Raw genomic sequence first — 17,308 nt, 5'->3', positions numbered from 1 at the left:
TCCCCCCTCCTCCCCCGGCCAACTCCGCCCCCCCGACCGGTTCTCCCCCCCCTCCTCCCCCTGCCAACTCCCCCCCCCTCCCCCCCTCCTCCCCCCACCCGCCCCCTGTTCTCCCCCCCCCTCCTCCCCCGCCCCCCAACTCCTCCCCCCCCCCCCCGTTCTTCCCCCCCTCTCCCCCCCCGGCCAACTCCGCCCCCCCCGACCGGTTCTCCCCCCCCCCCCCCCCCGGTTGCCCCCCCCCCCCCCCGACCGGTTCCCCCCTCCCCCGGCCAATCCCCCCCCCGACCGGTTCTCCCCCCCCTCCTCCCCCGGACTCCCCCCCCCGACTTCTCCCCCCTCCTCCCCCGGCCAACTCCGCCCCCCCGATTCTCCCCCCCGCTCCTCCCCCGGCCAACTCCCCCCTGACTCCCCCCCCTCCTCCCCCACTCCCCCCCCCCCGACCTGTTCTCCCCCCCCCCCGGCCAACTCCCCCCCCCCGACCTTCTCCCCCCCCTCCTCCCCCGGCCAACCCCCCCCCCCTTTCCTTCTCCCCCCCCTCCCCCTCCCCCCCCCGACCGGTCCCCCCCCTCCCCCCGGCCAACTCCCCCCCGACCGGTTCTCCCCCCCCCTCCTCCCCCGGCCAACTCCGCCCCCCCCGACCGGTTCTCCCCCCCCCTCCCCCGGCCACCCCCCCCCCGACCGGTTCTCCCCCCCCCCTCCTCCCCCGGCCAACTCCCCCCCCCTGACTGGAGCCCTCCCCCCCTCCTCCCCCCCCGACCTTCCCCCCCCCCCCCTCCCCCCCGACCGGTTCTCCCCCCCCCTCCCCCGGCCACCCCCCCCCCCCCCCCCTCCCCCGGTTCTCCCCCCCGCTCCTCCCCCCCCTCCTCCCCCCCCCCCGACCGGTTCTCCCCCCCCTCCTCCCCCGGCCAACTCCGCCCCCCCCGACCGGTTCTCCCCCCCCCCCTCCCCCGGCCAACCCCGCCCCCCCCCCCCCGGCCGGCCCCCCCCCCCCTCCCCCGGCCACTCCCCCCCCCCGACTGGCTCCCCCCTCCTCCCCCGGCCAACTCCGCCCCCCCGACCGGTTCTCCCCCCCCCCCGCCCCCATGTGAATTCCGGTGTTTTTTGACGCCCCCCCCCGACTCGAGTCCCAGCCCCCCCAACTGTATCTCGCGCAGACACTGCCCGGGACTGACGAGAGACGCATGCGCAGTATGATTCCGAAGCCCATAGTGTCCCTGGGCCTGACGGGAGACGCATGCGCAATGTGACCATAAATCCCATGGTGCCCTGGGGCCGCAGTGACTGATGGGCAAAGCCCGCACTTCCGGGCGTCTCTATTTTCCCGGCGGTTAGTTTGTGACGTCATCAGTGTGCGACGCCGGGAGGTCACGTGTCTTGCTGGAGCGGTCACGTGAACTAGCCAGTGCTGTTCTGTTCTGTCCTTAGGTGTGGGGGCCTGCCACCCCGGGAGCTGGGCGGGGGAGGGGCTGTGGGTAGAGGGGAGGGCGGGGGAGAGGTGTCCTGGGGGGAGGGACTGTGGGGGGGGGGAGGGCGGGGGAGAGGTGTCCTGGGGGGGAGGGGCTGTGGGGGGGAGGGGGTGGGAGGGGGAGGGCGGGGGAGAGGTGTCCTGGGGGGGAGGGGCTGTGGGTAGAGGGGAGGGCGGGGGAGAGGTGTCCTGGGGGGAGGGACTGTGGGGGGAGGGGAGGGCGGGGGAGAGGTGTCCTGGGGGGAGGGGCTGTGGGGGAGGGGAGGGCGGGGGAGAGGTGTCCTGGGGGGGAGGGGAGGGCGGGGGAGAGGTGTCCTGGGGGGGAGGGGCTGTGGGTAGAGGGGAGGGCGGGGGAGAGGTGTCCTGGGGGGGAGGGGCTGTGGGTAGAGGGGGTGGGGGAGATGTGTCCGGGGGGGGGGTTGGGTTGTGAGTAGGGGAGGGCGGGGGAGAGGTGTCCTGGGGGGGAGGGGCTGTGGGTAGAGGGGAGGGCGGGGGAGAGGTGTCCTGGGGGGGAGGGGCTGTGGGTAGAGGGGGTGGGGGAGATGTGTCCGGGGGGGGGGGTTGGGTTGTGAGTAGGGGAGGGCGGGGGAGAGGTGTCCTGGGGGGGAGGGGCTGGGGGGAGAGGGGAGGGCGGGGCAGTGGTGCTCTGGGGGTGGGAGTGGGGGGATGAAGTGGAGGTCTGTGTACTACAATGGGACTGCCATTGTGCTGAGGGAGGGTCCACATCCTCTTCTAACTCATGGTGCTGAGAGAACAGGCTGGGCGGGGGGGCTCTGTGAGTTGATGGGCAAGTCTGGGCCTTTGACCCCTGACTCCTTATTTGTCTCCCCATGCAGAGCTTGAGCCATGAAGCCACCTGTTCGGACCCGCTCAGCCCCCAGCCGCTATGACGTGGGCCCCTCTGCAGGCCTCGCTCCAGCCCGGGTCCCCTGGACTGCAGGGGAGAAGAGGCGCCTGATCAGGGCTCTGAAAGCCCAGGCCCCTCCCGGGGACCTGCAGGCAGAGCTATTGCGGGAGCATTTGCCCCGTAGGACTGCAGCTGAGGTGAGTGGGAACAAAGGGACTGGTCCCAGCCATGCTGGTGACTGTGGCCAGGCCAGGCCCAAGAGATGGTGCCCGATCCCTTGCCTGGTTGGAGATAGGGATTTGAGGGGCCAGTTGTTATTGGATAGTTGTCAAACTAGTTACTTCCCCCACTCCGCCTTGCAGCCTCTATCAGAGGCAGGTTGGAGGGAATAGTTCAAACCCGTGTGGAGCCTTGAATCAGCTGGAGTGTTGCCACTTTGAAATGCTGCGTGGAGCCTGACCCCAGGCTCCATGCGGTGCTTTTTCCTTTGAAGTGTAGCAACAGCCCTAGGGAGGAGGCACCCTGTAGACTAATCGAAGCAATATGCGTGGACTATTCGATTATTCAATTACTTGCAATTTAACATCCTGAGTTGGGGGGAGGGGTCCCTGCCAGCTCTTGCTCTGGCATTTTCTGCCCTGATAGCTTAGTTCCTGTCGCCATGGTGCCTAGCTGCAGCTGTCTTCTGTGTTGGCTTTTGAGACCTAAAGCTTGTTTGGGGTTTTTATTAGTCGTGCAGCCCTTTTGGAAGCTCAAGCCATGAACTCCGTGCTGTCTGGAGCCAGAGTGGTTCTGGGAGAGGTGGCTCGGACACTCAGCACAAGCTGCATGGTTCCGCTGGGATAGAAGCACCCAGCCACACCTTTCCTTGCCAGTGTGAGGTAGGGTCACCTCTGCATCCTGCTAAACCCAAATCTTGCTGTGGTTGCAGATTCTGGCCTTCGTCCACCAGCTGAAGGGCCGTGTAGCAAGGGAGGCCATACGGACAGAGTATCGGCGCTGCCGGGAGGAGCAGAGGCGCAAGAGAGCTGAGATCCTGGCACCTATTGAGGTACGAGTGAGAATCGGGGTGGGTACCATGTGGGCAGGGCTGCTTGGTCTGTACAGCACCAGGGCCACAGGGAGTTGGATGGTACAGTACCAGGCTGTTGGCTTGAAGCTACAGGGAGTCCACCCTTTCTGAAGCTGTTCTTGTCTCCCTCCTGTTCTCCTTCCCTCTGCTGGCTTGTCATCTTCTCCTTACACGGTACAAAGGTGGATGAGAACCTGATTCTGGTGCCCTCACAGAAATCTGCCTTTCAGGTCTGGACAGATCTTGCTGAGAAGCTGACAGATAAGCTGGAAGAAACCATGACAGCAGCTTTTTCTCAGGTAATGGGCATCAGTGCTCAGCGGATGTCACAAGTTCCCATGGGGGCCAAGAACTCAGCAGGGTCAGAGACTGTCCTAGCACCTTATTCTGTCTTTACATGGTCTCATTCCCACTGTGACAGATTTACCGGGTGCGAGTGCTCCCTTCCGACGGGGCAGGGGGGTTCAGCGGACCCACTGTCTGTGTCTGACTGCCCAGGAAGGGCTACGTGAGTGCGATCGCCCGGTGCCGAGTCGGTGCCGGGGTTCGGCGGACTCACTGCCCCGCCCTTGTTAAGGTCCCGGGGTCCCGTAGGGTAGGGGGGATTTCCAGGGGCCAGTTCCTAGGAAAGGTCCTCCCCGGGGAGGGGGGGATGGAATATCAAGCGTTCGGTTCGCGTTCAAGGTCACCCGGCTCCCCAGGAGTTATGGCGTGACGTAGTTACTGGGTAGGTTGAGGCAGCGGGGACAAAAAGGAGGGAGGTGTGGGGGACCTGGGCCCGCCCTCTCCACTGGGTCCCAGCCCGGGGCCCTAAGTGGGGGACAACTAACACGTTCCCTCCACGACAGGTGGGGACAATCCCCGAAACTCACCTGCCCACGGGTGTCAGAAGCGCTCTGCCCTGGGCTTCTTCCACTCCCCACTCCCCGCTGCCTTGCCGGGGTCTCATTCCCGGCCACTTACCGCGCCCAAGCCGTCGGCCCCGTCCAGCCAGTGTCCTGGGGGCTCCGGCATCACTTTTCTTCCCTTCCAGTGAGGCGGGATGCTTGTCCTTTTGGGAGAAGTTCGGCGGCTCCTCCCTGAGCGTGCGCGCTCCCGCTGTCTCACTCGGCCACTTTTCAAGCAGCCCGGGCAGGGACACTGGGGGCGCCAGCTCCGGCGTCCGCACACCCCGTTGCGTAACGGCCGGGGCCCGGAGCTCCGCCCCCTGCGCTGCACAGCCCTGTGCTGCTGGCACGCTCCTCGGGCTCCCAGCCCGCCCGCTGCGTCTGGCCCCGTCCCCCTTGCTGCGGAGCCGTGCACGTCCCCCTGCGCCAGGTCTCAGCCCGGCCGGGGCTACTCCGGCTGTTTGTACCGCCCGTCTGCCCTCCCCTAGCTGAGGGGTTGGTTCCCTGCCCTGGGTCAGTGCGGACCCCGCTGGGTCCGTCACACCCACAGTGCCTGAGCAGTAGTTCCTCCTTCCTGTTGGTACAGGGAAACTGAGGCATATACTGTGGAAACCACTTGCCTGGTATCTTGCAGCAGGTCCATAGAGCGCTCAGAGTAGAACCCAGCTGTTCTGACCTTGTGTGTTGCTCTCTCTCCTGTTTTCTGCACAGCTTAGCTAAGTCATGGCAAAGCGCTTGAGGTAGGGTCTGAGCAGTGATCGCTCTGTTGCAGCAGTGAGCAAAAATGTTTCTTTGTCACACAGCTCCTAACCAAGCATCTCTCCTCTCCCTCCTGGATATCGGAGATTGCTCTGGGGAGCATCAGGCGATCTGAAACCCCTGTATCTCATTGCATGCTCTTCAGTGCTGCATAGTGGTGACTCTCCTGCCCAGTCTCGCCTTAAGGATGGGCTGTCCTGCAAAGGGGGTCCCCATTCCCTTTGCTTCCAGAGCTCCTCCTCCTAACTAGATAGAGGCAAAGTAGAAGTAATGCTCAGTGTTGTAACAGGGAGGGTAATTAACTGCCTCAGCAGGTTACCAAGAGTCCTAGTGGAGTCTCAACACTGGTCACTTAACATCAGGAGTGGGAGGGTATTGAAAAGCTCTGCACTAGTTCAAACGTGAATTAATCCCAGTGAGTCCTGCAGCCTGTGTCATGCAGGGGTCACACTAGCCGATCGCAGCATCTCTTCTGTCCTTAGAGTCTCCACTTTTCAGGTACTGACCGTCGCAGCCACCGAGCCAGTCACTTTGCTCCATTCGCTTCCCCAGAAGCTGACCAGAGCTGCAGAGAAAAAGGCTCATTCAGACTCCTCGAGCCAGCGGGATGCCTTGCCGGCCCCTGCCAATGCAATGAGGAATGGAGCTGCCAGTCCAGAGCCCCCAGCAGCCAGTCAGTCCCCTAACACTGGTGCTCAGGGGGAACCAGAGACATTCAGTGTGGACTTTGATAAGATCTATAAATACTTCTCTCTGCTCTCCAAGGACATGAAGGTGCCTGAGCTCTCGCCGTACGGTGAGTTGGGACCCCACAGGTGACACGTGGGGGGTGAGCTATCTGGCCGTAGTAACCATCCCTCACTGATAGCTTAGCTCAGGGTGGGAACCCAGCAAGCCCTGGTGATGTGTGGAGCGACTCAACTGTGGAAATGAATCCAAGACCAGCTAGATGTGCACAGGTGCTGCGTGTACGCCCTGGGATCTTGTAACTGCCTCATGCTCTTTGTCCATCAGTAGATTCCTCCAGCGTCTAGAAACTGATCTGCTCCCTCGTCTCTCGGAGGGAGGGGAGTGTTTGCCCTGTCCTAGCAGCTGCCTCCCCTTCCCCCTTTGTGACCTTCCTGCCCATTCTGCAGAAAGTTCTGGGGGGTTGGCCCTCGAGGCTGGGTGGGTGTATGTACTCAGGGTCGCTCTTGCCCTGAGATGATGTTTGTGGCAGGGGGAGAGGGGAGTCCTGGTTCACCTCTGTCTTCTCCATTCTCTCACTTGTGTATCGCTTGATAAGTGCTGGTCACCTTGTCATCAGCGGCATTGTGCTCAGACAGAGGTGAGCAAGACAGTGGTACACAATTCCATGCAGAGCACTGGTCCTCCAGGCCCAGCTGCAGCAAACCCATCCCTTTCCTTAGTGAGCATTGCTGTGGCAAGATGGATGCACCGTGGCCATGTGCTGCTTAGTCAAACCCTCCCATGGGGGGAGGCTGATGGAGCCAGGGAGGGTCCACGTCCTCTTCTGACTCAGCTCTGGGACGAAGGGACCCCTGTGTGGTTGTGTTGAGGAATTAGTGCAGGTGCAACACCTAGGGCACACATCTGTTCATGCATCCAGGGCCAAAACACAGCCTCCGTACCACAGGCATGAATGACACGATCATGGGGGCTACAAGTTTTGGAAACAATTTAAAAATATATCACACTTTTCTTCTTGAAAAATAACTCTCTAAAATCGTCAAACTGTGCTGAAGCCAAACCTTACTCTAATCCTTTATAACAATTTAAAGAACAAAAATATTCAAACAGTACTTGTTGCTGCCAAGTCTACTATATAGAGAGAGTTTGTCTGTTTGATCAGGAACTCTTCCTAAATGGTAAGAGCTAGGCCCATTAAATTCAGTATACAACTTACGCTGCTTTCAGTTAAGATCAGAGGAAGGGTTTGGTTGTGCCAGGAGAACAGGATGTGCCTGGAACATAAGAACAGCCAGACTGGGCCAGCCCAGTATCCTGTCTGCTGACAGTGGCCAATTCCAGATGCCCCAAAGGGAGGGAACACAACAGGTAATCCTCATGTGATCCCTCCCTTGTCACCCATTTCCAGACAAACAGAGGCTAGGGACACCATTCCTACCCATCCTGGCTAATAGGCATTGATGGACCTGTCCTCCAGGAATCAATCTAGCTCTTTTTGAACCCTATTAAAGTCCTAGCCTTCACCTTCCAGAAGTTGACTGTGCGCTGCATGAAGAAAAACTTCCTTTTGTGTGTTTTTAAACCTGCTACCTATGAATTTCATGTGGTGACTCCTAGTTCTTGTTTTATGAGCAGTAAATAATTCTTCTTTATTCACATTTTCCACACCAGTCACGATTTTATAGATCTTTATCATATCCCCCCTTAATCTCCTCTTTTCTAAACTGAAAAGTCCCAGTTTCTTTAATCTCTCTTCATATGGGACCCGTTCCAAACCCCAAATCATTTTTGTTGCCTTTTTCTGAACCTTTTCCAATACCAATATATCTTTTTTTGAGATGAGGGGACCACAGCTGTACACAGTATTCAAGATGTGGGCGTACCATAGATTTGTATTCTCTATCCCTTTTTTTAATGATTTCCAACATTGTTTGCCTTTTTTTGATGGCCGCTGCACACGGAGTGGATGTTTTCAGAGAACTATCCACAAGGACTCCAGGTTCACGCTCTTCAGTAGTTATAGCTAAATTAGTCCCCAGCATATTGTATGTATGTTTAAAAAAAGAATTAGGGAAATTCCTAGAGGATGGGTCCATCGCTGGCTAATAGGCAAGGGGGTCAGGGATGCAACCTTATGCTCTGAGAGTCCCTAAACCTCTGACTGCTGGGAGTGGACAACAGAGAGTGGATCGCTCAACAACTGCCATGTTCCGGCACCAGCCGCTGTTGGACAATCGAATGCTGGTCTAGATATACTATTTGTCTCACCCGGTATGCCCATTCTTATGCCCCTAAACAAGACAGCAGTTCTCCCTAGGATGGGTGCAAAGAGACTTTCAGTTCATTCAGACCATTCAAAAGGGCGAAACTGATAGGGAGTTGGAATAGTAGGAGCGTTTGTTTTCCTTGTGAAGTCTGAGTGACAAGGAACACGAGACATATTCTTAACGACCACAGGTTTAAATATAGAAGGTGTTTATCTTTCTTCTGTATCCAGCTTGTTGCTTTTATGTATTAAAAACTCAATCATAACATGTTGGGTTTGTGCATTTAACCGAATCGTGGTTTCCATCCAAATGGAGCTGATCCGAAATCATGGGTAAAACATTAATCTTCTAGTAAATAGGAAATACATCATTTCCTAATGTGTAAATGGGTATGAATACACCATCTCTCCTGTTTGCAAAAAGCAGCCACAATTTGGGTGAGAAGGCTCTAGTGAGCTGCAAAGCTGCATGTCTGAGTGGTTTCTGGGCAATGCCGATCAACTCCTTGTTAGGAGAGTAACTGGAAAGTACATTGGCAAGGCAGGATTACATACCAATGGATGATTTAAATTAGCCCAGCCTGACGAGGTCTGCTCTTCCTTCCAGAGTCTGCCGTTGTCCTGGACCTGCTGATGTCACTCCCTGAAGAGCTGAGCAACTTGGACTATGCTGGAGTGAAGAGCCACATGCAGAGATCCTACAAGGAACTGACTGCCCAGCAGCCAGAGGGGAGCAGGAAAGGGTCTGACCCAGGAGCCGGTGCGGGAGAACAGGTTGCTGAGACACCTTCTGCCAGTGTCAGCTGTGAGACGCCTCCTCCTGCTAGTCTGTCTGTGAGCTGCATGGCCCCAGCAGAACTGGCAAAGCCAAGTGACCACCAGGAAAGGACCAGCAGGTCAGGGGAATCTGAGCAGGGAACACAGGAAACCTCCCTGCCTAGTGTGCACCCATCCCCAGACCAGCCGTCAGCTTCTCATGGTCAGCTGCCCCTGCCCCTCCCTGGTCCTACAGCAGCTGCTCAGAAGCAAGTTTGGAAGGATCTGGGAGTCTGCCCTTTGAACTTGTTCCTTCTTCCCTTGGAGCTGCTGTCTCGAAAGGGGGACAGTGTGGACTGAACAGGCTGGTGCTGAGTCTTGATTTCTCAAGGTGGAGATTCAGGCTCATTCTTTACACCAGTCCCTGCTCTGGTGCTGCGGTGGGGTCCCTGGAATTGACACAGTCTGCAAGTGTCTTTCGCCTGCACAATGGGAAAGCCCCGGTGCCTGGAGTTACGTGTCATTCTTCTAGTGGCTGGCATTCTTGCTGTAGTGCAACACTCTTCCCTCTCGGCACTGGGCGTAGTGCTGGACTCCTTTCTCTGATGAGCATGTGACAGCGCTGGGTTCACAGCCCTCTGATCATGTTGACTAAGTCCTGGTTTGCTAGTGAAGTGAAAATGCAAGTTAGCCTTTCTCTGAAAGGAGGGATGGCTGAGCTGTGCTGTTCCCCAGGGACTGAACCAAGCTGTGTGTATTTCAGGTTCCTATGCACAGTGCTATAGTGTCTGTGGAATAAAACTGTATCGTCTTGGTGTGTGGGCTGTAAAGTGTCATCCCTCACCTCTGGGCCATGCCTGAGGAACCTGGTCTGTAAATGTATTTAAGATGTGGAATAAAGAGCTGGAAAACATTCTTTTCAAGGTAAATATCTTCCCTTCTCTCCTGGAGCTGGAGGGAAGGAACTGGCTGTGAGCGGCTTTGAGCAAAGCCCTGTTCCTCACACAAGCATGAGGTGAGCATGGCAGTTCTGTGCCGAGAGTGGCCCTTTCTGGTAAAGAACTGCTCTTGGCAGCAGAGGCTGTGTCTATGGTACATGGTGTGGCCCTGACAAGTCCTCGCCAACGGAATTTGGTCCAGACCAAGATATTACCTCACCCGCTTTAGCTCTTCAGGAACTTCTGTCTCTCACCCACCTGTGAGCCCACTGGAGCGGAAAGAGGTTTATCAACAGAGGACTAGACCAGATCACTTTTTTCCCAAATGCAGAAGGAGACAAGACCATTTTAATAGAAACCAAGCCCCAGCTAAGGCGAAGCACCTGTCTGTCGAGGGCTGTGCCCATCACCCTTGCCAAACAGACTTTTATCTTGCTGTTTGGGTGTAGGGGGGTTACAAGTGCTGGTCACACTGGACTGGGGCAGGGAGGTTACAGTTCCTATGATTCATCAGGCCTTAGATCCTGGTGGAACCACAACCTCTGGAGGAGGAGATAGATAGAGCCCTGCGGGATACAAAATTTTGTATCTGCAACAATGAGCCATGGATATCCATATCTGTGTCTTTGCAGGTATGAGGGAGTGCTTAGACCCTCCCACGGCTGCTTGATGCATGTAAGGGGAGCAGGAAAGGGGTGTTGTCTGCCTCGCTGCCATGGGGCTTCCTGCACCCCATCAGACCCAGCAAGGCCTAATTATCCACATGACGGTTTTGGTCTGTTAATTTCCAGTTTCCTGTTCCTCACGTGACTTCGGCCCAGTCCTCACGTGCAATCGGTAGAGCTTTTCGTTTAGGCCAATTCAGTCCTTAGCAATGCCCCTCTGAAGCTTTTGTAACATTTGTGTGATCTTTCCTCCACTTCTAGCAGTTTGGCTTCTGTATAAACTTGGGAATACAAATATTAATTTGGGTTGACGGAGTCAGATGAACCCCAAGGCACCTTTCTTGCTTTGATGCTTTTTCCAAGGAAATACAAACCAAACTCCCATTTTTGAATTTTTTTTTAAGTCTTAAACAACAAATAGTCCCACAGCACCTTTGCGACTTAACAAAAAATGTAGATGGTATCATGAGCATTGTGCCCCCAAAAGCTCATGATAACATCTACATTGCTTGTTAGTCTCTAAGGGTATGTCTACATTACAGCACTATTTCGAATTAACTTGAAATAGTTCAATTTAAGCTAATTCAAAATAACGCATCTATACACAAAAAGTATTTTGAAATAGCACAGCCACACTGAGTGGACCCTGAACCGAGGTTAAGGCTGGCCGGAACCAGTGCCAGCAGGGTATCAGGTTAGGACTTAGAGTGTGGGGCTGCAGCCTGAGGCTAACTGAGCTCCATGCTTAAAAGGACCCTACCCCCACCCCCACCCCGGACAGACAGTTCTCAGGGTTCCCCGCTTGCTTGTCTCCCTCGATGAGGGACAGCAAAGCAGTCCTGTCTTGGAGTGCCCTGAGTGCCCTCACTCGGGACACCACAGCACTAGGACACATAGAGCCAGAGCTGCCCCTGGGCATGCTGGTGCCTCTCGTGGGGTCGTTGCCATCAGCCCTGCTGCACTTGCTGCAGGCTGCCATCGCGGGGCTGTCAGGATACAGGAGGCCCTGAGGGAGAGTGTTGGTCCTGAGGAACCCATAGAGCCTCCCTGGCCCTCCCCACCGGGGGCTCGTGCCCCATTCCTCCCTCATGTCCTTCCACTTACCCCTCCCTAGCCCCCCTTCCTGATGTCAAATAAAAGACACGTATGTTCAAAAATAGAAACTGGGTTTATTGAACAAAACGGGGGGGGGGGGTGTGAACCTCTGGGGAGACTGGGAAGAGGAGGTGGGAGAGGGGAAGAGAGAGGGTGGGGAAAACCTGGGAGGAGGGAGCTGGAAAGGGGAAGAAGGAGGAGGGGAAGCTCAGGGTTGGGGGTCTCCCCGGACCAACCTGACTTTCATGCAAACCTGCTCCAGGGTTCGCATGTGGCCTTTGGTGGCCAGGCTGGCAGCTATCCTGCCATAGACGGCCGCATTCCTCTGTCTAGTGCGGAGATCATGGATGTTGGGGGCATCCCCCCAAACCTGAATAAGGTCCATGATCTCCACCCTGGATAAGGAAGGCGCCTGCCTTCTCCAGCCCCTGTCAGGCTCCTGGGAGATGGCAGACTGCTCCTGGGGAGTGGTGGAGTGCTGGCTGCCAGTGGCTTGCTGGCTCATGTTTTGAGGCCACTGTCTACCCCTTTCATAGACTCATAGACTTTAAGGTCAGAAGGGACCATTATGATCATCTAGTCTGACCCCCTGCACAGTGCAGGCCACAGAATCTCGCCCACCCCTCTTAGAATAATCCTCTCACCTATGTCTCAGATATTGAAGCCTTCAAATACTTTGAAGGCCCCAACATGCAGAGAGTCCTTCAGCTGTGATCTGTGCCCAATGCTACAGAGGAAGGCGAAAAACCTCCAGGGCCTCTGCCAATCTACCCTGGAGGAAAATTCCTTCCTGACCCCAAATATGGCGATCAGCTAAACCCTGAGCATGTGGGCAAGACTCACCAGCCAGACACCCAGAAAGTTCCCTATAGCAACTCCTATCATCCCTCCATTGACCTATTTCCAACTGGAAATGAATGGTCAATTAGTTACCAAGATCATGTTATTTCATCCAACCATCCCCTTATCATAGAATCAGAACTGGAAGAGACCTCAGAAGGTCGTCAAGTCCAGCCCTCCGCTCTAGGCAGGACCAATCCCATCTAAATCAACCCGGCCAGGGCTTTGTCAAGCCGAGACTTAAACACCTCTAGGGATGGAGACTCCACTACTTCCCTAGGTAACCCATTCCAATGCTTCACTACCCTCCTAGTAAAATAGTTTTTCCTAATATCCAATCTGGACCTCTCCCACCACAACTTGAGACCATTGCTCCTTGTTCTGCCATCTGTCACCACTGAGAACAGCCTCTCTCCATCCTCTTTGGAACCTCCCTTCAGGAAGTTGAAGGCTGCTATCAAGTCCCCCCTCACTCTTCGCTTCTGCAGACTAAACAGACCCAAGTCCCTTTAATGGCTCTAGAGCTGGGGCAGAGGAGAGTAAGTTTTTCTGGTTGTGCCCAGAGTGGCCACCAGGGCTCTCTGGGAAGGGCTGGAGGCCCCCTATTTCGAATTAAGTGTCTACACAGCACTTAATTCGAAATAGCTATTTCGAATTTGGTAAACCTCATTCTATGAGGAGTAACACCAAATTCGAAATAAGGGCTCCACTATTTCGAATTTATTTTGAAATAGCGGTTTGGCTGTGTAGATGCAATTAAAGTTAATTTGAAATAACTGCTGTTATTTTGAATTAACTTTGTAGTGTAGACATACTCTAAGGCTGTCTACATTGGCATGATTTTGCGCAAAAGCAGCTGATTTTGCGCAAAAATTTGCTTCCTGTCTACACTGGCGGGGAGTTCTTGCACAAGAACACTGATATTCTAATGTGTGAAATCAGGGCTTCTTGCGCAAGTACTATGATGCTCCGGCTCAGGAATAAGCCATCTTGTGCAACTGTTCTTGCGCAAGAGGCCAGCGTAGACAAGCAACATAAATTTCTTGCGCGAGAAAGCCCGATGGCTAAAATGGCCATTGGAGCTTTCTTGCGCAAGAGAGCGTCTACACTGGCACGGATGCTTTTGCGCAAAAGCACATCTCTTGCGCAAAGGTGCATGCCAGTGTAGACGCTCTCTTGTGCAAATACTTTAATGCAAGAATTCTTGCGTTAAAGAGTATTTGTGCAAGATCATGCCAATGTAGACGTAGCCTAAGGGCGTGTCTACACAGCACCCTAAATTCAAAAGAAGATAATCAATTTGCGCTATGCAAATTAAATGTCTTATTTCGATAGAATTTCAAAATAAGCTATTTTGAAATAGTGTCTACACAGCGCCAAATTTTGAAATAGCACGCTATTTTGAGACGTCCCTTAACCCACGTGGAACGAAGGTTGCAGAGATGCTGAAATAGCATGCCTAATTCAATGCCTATTTGCACATTTCAAAGATGCAAGGTAGTTATTTCGAGATACATCTGGTATCCCGAAATAGCCCCACTGTCACCCATTGGTGCTGCAGGACTATTCATTGTTTAAACATTTTCAGTTAGGGTACGTCTACATGGTAGTGCATATCTCAAAATAAGCTACGCAATTTGAGCTATGCAAATTGGCTACGTCTAGACTGGCATGATTTTCCAGAAATGCTTTTAACAGAAAAGTTTTCCGTTAAAAGCATTTTCAGAACAGAGCGTCTAGATTGGCATGGACGCTTTTCCGCAAAAGCACTTTTTGTGGAAAAGCATCCGTGCCAATCTAGACGTGCTTTTCCGCAAAAAAGCCCCGATCGCCATTTTCGCAATCGGGGCTTTTTTGCGGAAAACAAATCTGAGCTGTCTACACTGGCCCTTTTGCACAAAAGCTTTGGGCAAAAGGGACTTTTGTCCGAATGGGAGAGCATAGTATTTCACAAGAAGCACTGATTTCTTACAATAGGAAGTCAATGCTTTTGCGGAAAATCTAACGGCCAGTGTAGACAGCTGGCAAGTTTTTCTGGAAAAGCAGCTGATTTTCCGGAAAAACTGGCCAGTCTAGACACAGCCATTGTGTATCTTATTTCAAAATAGCCTATTTTGAAATTTGGTGCTGTCTACCAAATCTTGCTAAATTTTGAAATAAATTGCTATTCCGGCATCTTCCTTAATCCTCGTGCAATGAGTTTTACAGGGAGCTGGATTAAGAAGCCCGTTATTTCAAATGTATTTAGAAATAACGGGCTTCTTGTGTAAACAGTGCAGCATGCTAAATAGTGCTGCTGTGTAGATGTACTCTAAAGGCTGTGTCTAGACTGGCAAGTTTTTCTGCAAAAGCAACTGCTTTTGCAGAAAAACTTGCCAGCTGTCTACACTGGCCGCTTGAATTTCCACAAGAACACTGACGAGCTCATGTAAGATTGTCAGTGTTCTTGTGGAAATACTGTGCTGCTCCCGTTCAGGCAAAAGCCCTCTTGCACAAATGCTTTTGCGCAAGAGGGCCAGTGTAGACAACCCGGTATTGTTTTGCGCAAAAAACCCCCGATCGCGAAAATGGCGATCAGGGCTTTCTTGCGCAAAACCGCATCTAGACTGGCACAGTGATAGAAATGTAATCCTAAAAAAGCAAGTTGAAAGAGCCAGACGAATACCTAGAAACCATCTACTTCAAGACAGACCCAAGAAAACCAACAATAGAACACCACTTGTCATCACCTACAGCCCCCAACTTAAACCTGTCCAACACACATTATCAATAAACTACAGCCTATACTGGAACAGGATACTAAACTCCAAGAGGCTCTGGGAGACAGACCCATAGTCTCCTATAGACAACCACTAACCTCAAGATGATTCTTACCAACAACCACAGGACATACCACACTAATACCAACCTTCCCTTGCAACAAACCCCGTTGCCAGCTTTGTCCACATATTCACTCTGCTGATACCATTATTGGACCTAACCAAGTGAGTGATAAGATCAAGAATACATATTCCTGCGCATCTAGAAATATAATTTATGCTATCGTGTGCCGAAAGTGTCCGTCTGCTTTGTACATTGGACAAACATCTCAGACACTTCGCCAAAGGATCAATGCCCACAAAACAGATATTAGACAGGATCACAAAGAAAAAAAAGTTTCTTGCCATTTCAACCAGAAAGGACACTGTCTCAGTGACTTAATTACCTGCATCCTGCTTCAGAAGCCTTTTAAATCTGCACTTGAAAGGGAATCCTCTGAACTGTCATTCATGCTAAAATTCGACACTCTACGCGTGGGTCTCAACAAAGACCCCAGTTATCTTACCCATTACAAAGATAGCTTCCCCAATTATCACCTCTAATACCATTAGCTCACAGACATTTACCTCCCCCCCGCTCCACATCCCCCTTCTGTTCTGAAATTTGATTTGTGTTCTTTTTTTTAATTGTATCTTTTGGTATATATGGTTGTGACTAGTTGCTTCCACTATTTGATCTGAGGAAGTGGGTCTGGCCCACGAAAGCTCATCATCTAATAAACCATCTTGTTAGTCTTTAAAGTGCTACATAGTCCTGTGTTTTGTTTTAGACTGGCACAGACGCTTTTCCGCAAAAAGTGCTTTTGAGGAAAAGCGTCCGTGCCAATCTAGTCGCTCTTTTCCGCAAATGCTTTTAACGGAAAACTTTTCCATTAAAAGCATTTGCAGAAAATCCTGCCAGTCTAGCCTTACAGACTAACAGGCTACCCCTCTGAAACTTTGAAATCTACAATTCAAGCCTTTTCCCACTAGATGGCAATGAGTAAAGATAAGCCACTATCAAGGAGATTCCGGGGGATCCATTCAGAGCACACTGCTGGGAGACAGGGCTGCCACCGCCCAAGACTGGGGGACTTTCTCCAAAGCCAGTCACAAAGAGCACTTTTGTGTACAACAGAAATGGGTGGTACGTGATGCGATTGGTTTTCAAAGCCTCTCATTTGTACAAGGAGTGGCCCTGGCAGTGGCAGAGGAGAACTGTAGTGCCCGTATGGTTGCTTGTTAGCCAGCGTGGTGAACAGAAAAGTGCTTTTTGTGATTGGCTTGGTGCCTTATGGTAGAGGACCCTAGTCTGGGGCTGTCAGTAGCCCTCTCCCTAAGCAGTTTGATATTCTCAGGAGTGTCCCTCCAGGCCACCCTTGTTACAGCAGCTTTTAATGGTCTCTTTTCTCAGAAATTAATTGAAATGATTTTTTTCTAGTGATTGTCACTAAAAAAGTTCTGAGCCTCCTTCATCTCACATTTCCACACAATTTTTACCATAATTACGTACTGTAATAAAGGCCCAAGGCTCTTTGGCCAGTGAAATCGACATAGTGTACGAGGGGAGGTCCTCTAATGAATCAGTAACTAGTTAAAAGCTAGGAAACCAGGATAGGAAGCAGTGGTCAGTGCTCACAGTGGAGCGAGGCCAATAGCTGTGTCTTTGTAATGGAATCTGCGCTATTCATAAATGGTCTGGAAATGGGGGGATAGGTGGCAAAGTTTGCAGACAATACAAAGTCACTTGAGAGGTCAGTTGCCTGCAAAGAATGACAAGGGGCTTTCAAAGAAGGTGGCAAAAATGACAGATGAGATGGAATGTTGATTAGTGCCAAGTAATGCCTAGGCAAGAGAGACTGAGGGGCATGGACCAAGGTGTGTGACCTGAACGGACCAATCACTGGGCTACAAGGTGCGATTGGCATGCCTGCTGCATTTGCTGCGACACCACCTGCAGACCCAGCTAAAGGGAATTTTGGGTATGAATTCCCATTCAGGGAGGCTGCTCCAGCCTCGCACGTTCACAATGACCCAGGCTGTCTCATAACTTGGGCCTGGCAGGGGGTGTAACCAGGTGACACCTTTTGCCCAGGAAGTTGGACAGAGGAGGAGGCGGGGCTCGACCGTGTTGCTGCGGGGGTGGGTTACTCTGGCTGGCTTAGGATGCAGGTAGGGAGCTGAGATGCTCCTGGTTCCTGTTCTGCACCGTGTACCTGGGAACCAATAA

At 53.2% G+C, this 17,308-nt stretch overlaps 1 protein-coding gene across 3 annotated transcripts; it reads left to right on the top strand.

The window, feature by feature from the left end:
* Positions 1–1,292: 1,292 nt before the first annotated feature.
* On the top strand, positions 1,293–9,657 carry SNAPC2 (small nuclear RNA activating complex polypeptide 2). Of its 3 annotated transcripts, none has more exons than XM_075918180.2 (6): positions 1,293–1,425; positions 2,302–2,509; positions 3,244–3,363; positions 3,615–3,683; positions 5,583–5,826; positions 8,594–9,657. In XM_075918180.2, the coding sequence occupies exons 2-6, from the start codon at positions 2,312–2,314 to the stop codon at positions 9,100–9,102; spliced, it is 1,140 nt and encodes a 379-aa protein (XP_075774295.1). In that variant the 5' UTR covers positions 1,293–1,425; positions 2,302–2,311; the 3' UTR covers positions 9,103–9,657. The 3 variants fall into 3 exon arrangements, with proteins under 3 accessions (XP_075774295.1, XP_075774296.1, XP_075774294.1); XM_075918181.2 differs by having other exon boundaries at positions 5,529–5,703; XM_075918179.2 differs by having other exon boundaries at positions 5,529–5,826.
* The last annotated feature ends 7,651 nt before the right edge of the window (positions 9,658–17,308 follow it).

This window comes from Pelodiscus sinensis, chromosome 30 (genome assembly GCF_052426305.1).
Source record: "Pelodiscus sinensis isolate ZL-2025 chromosome 30, ASM5242630v1, whole genome shotgun sequence".
Taxonomy (NCBI): domain Eukaryota; kingdom Metazoa; phylum Chordata; order Testudines; family Trionychidae; genus Pelodiscus; species Pelodiscus sinensis.
This window is presented reverse-complemented; position numbering and strand designations above follow the sequence as displayed.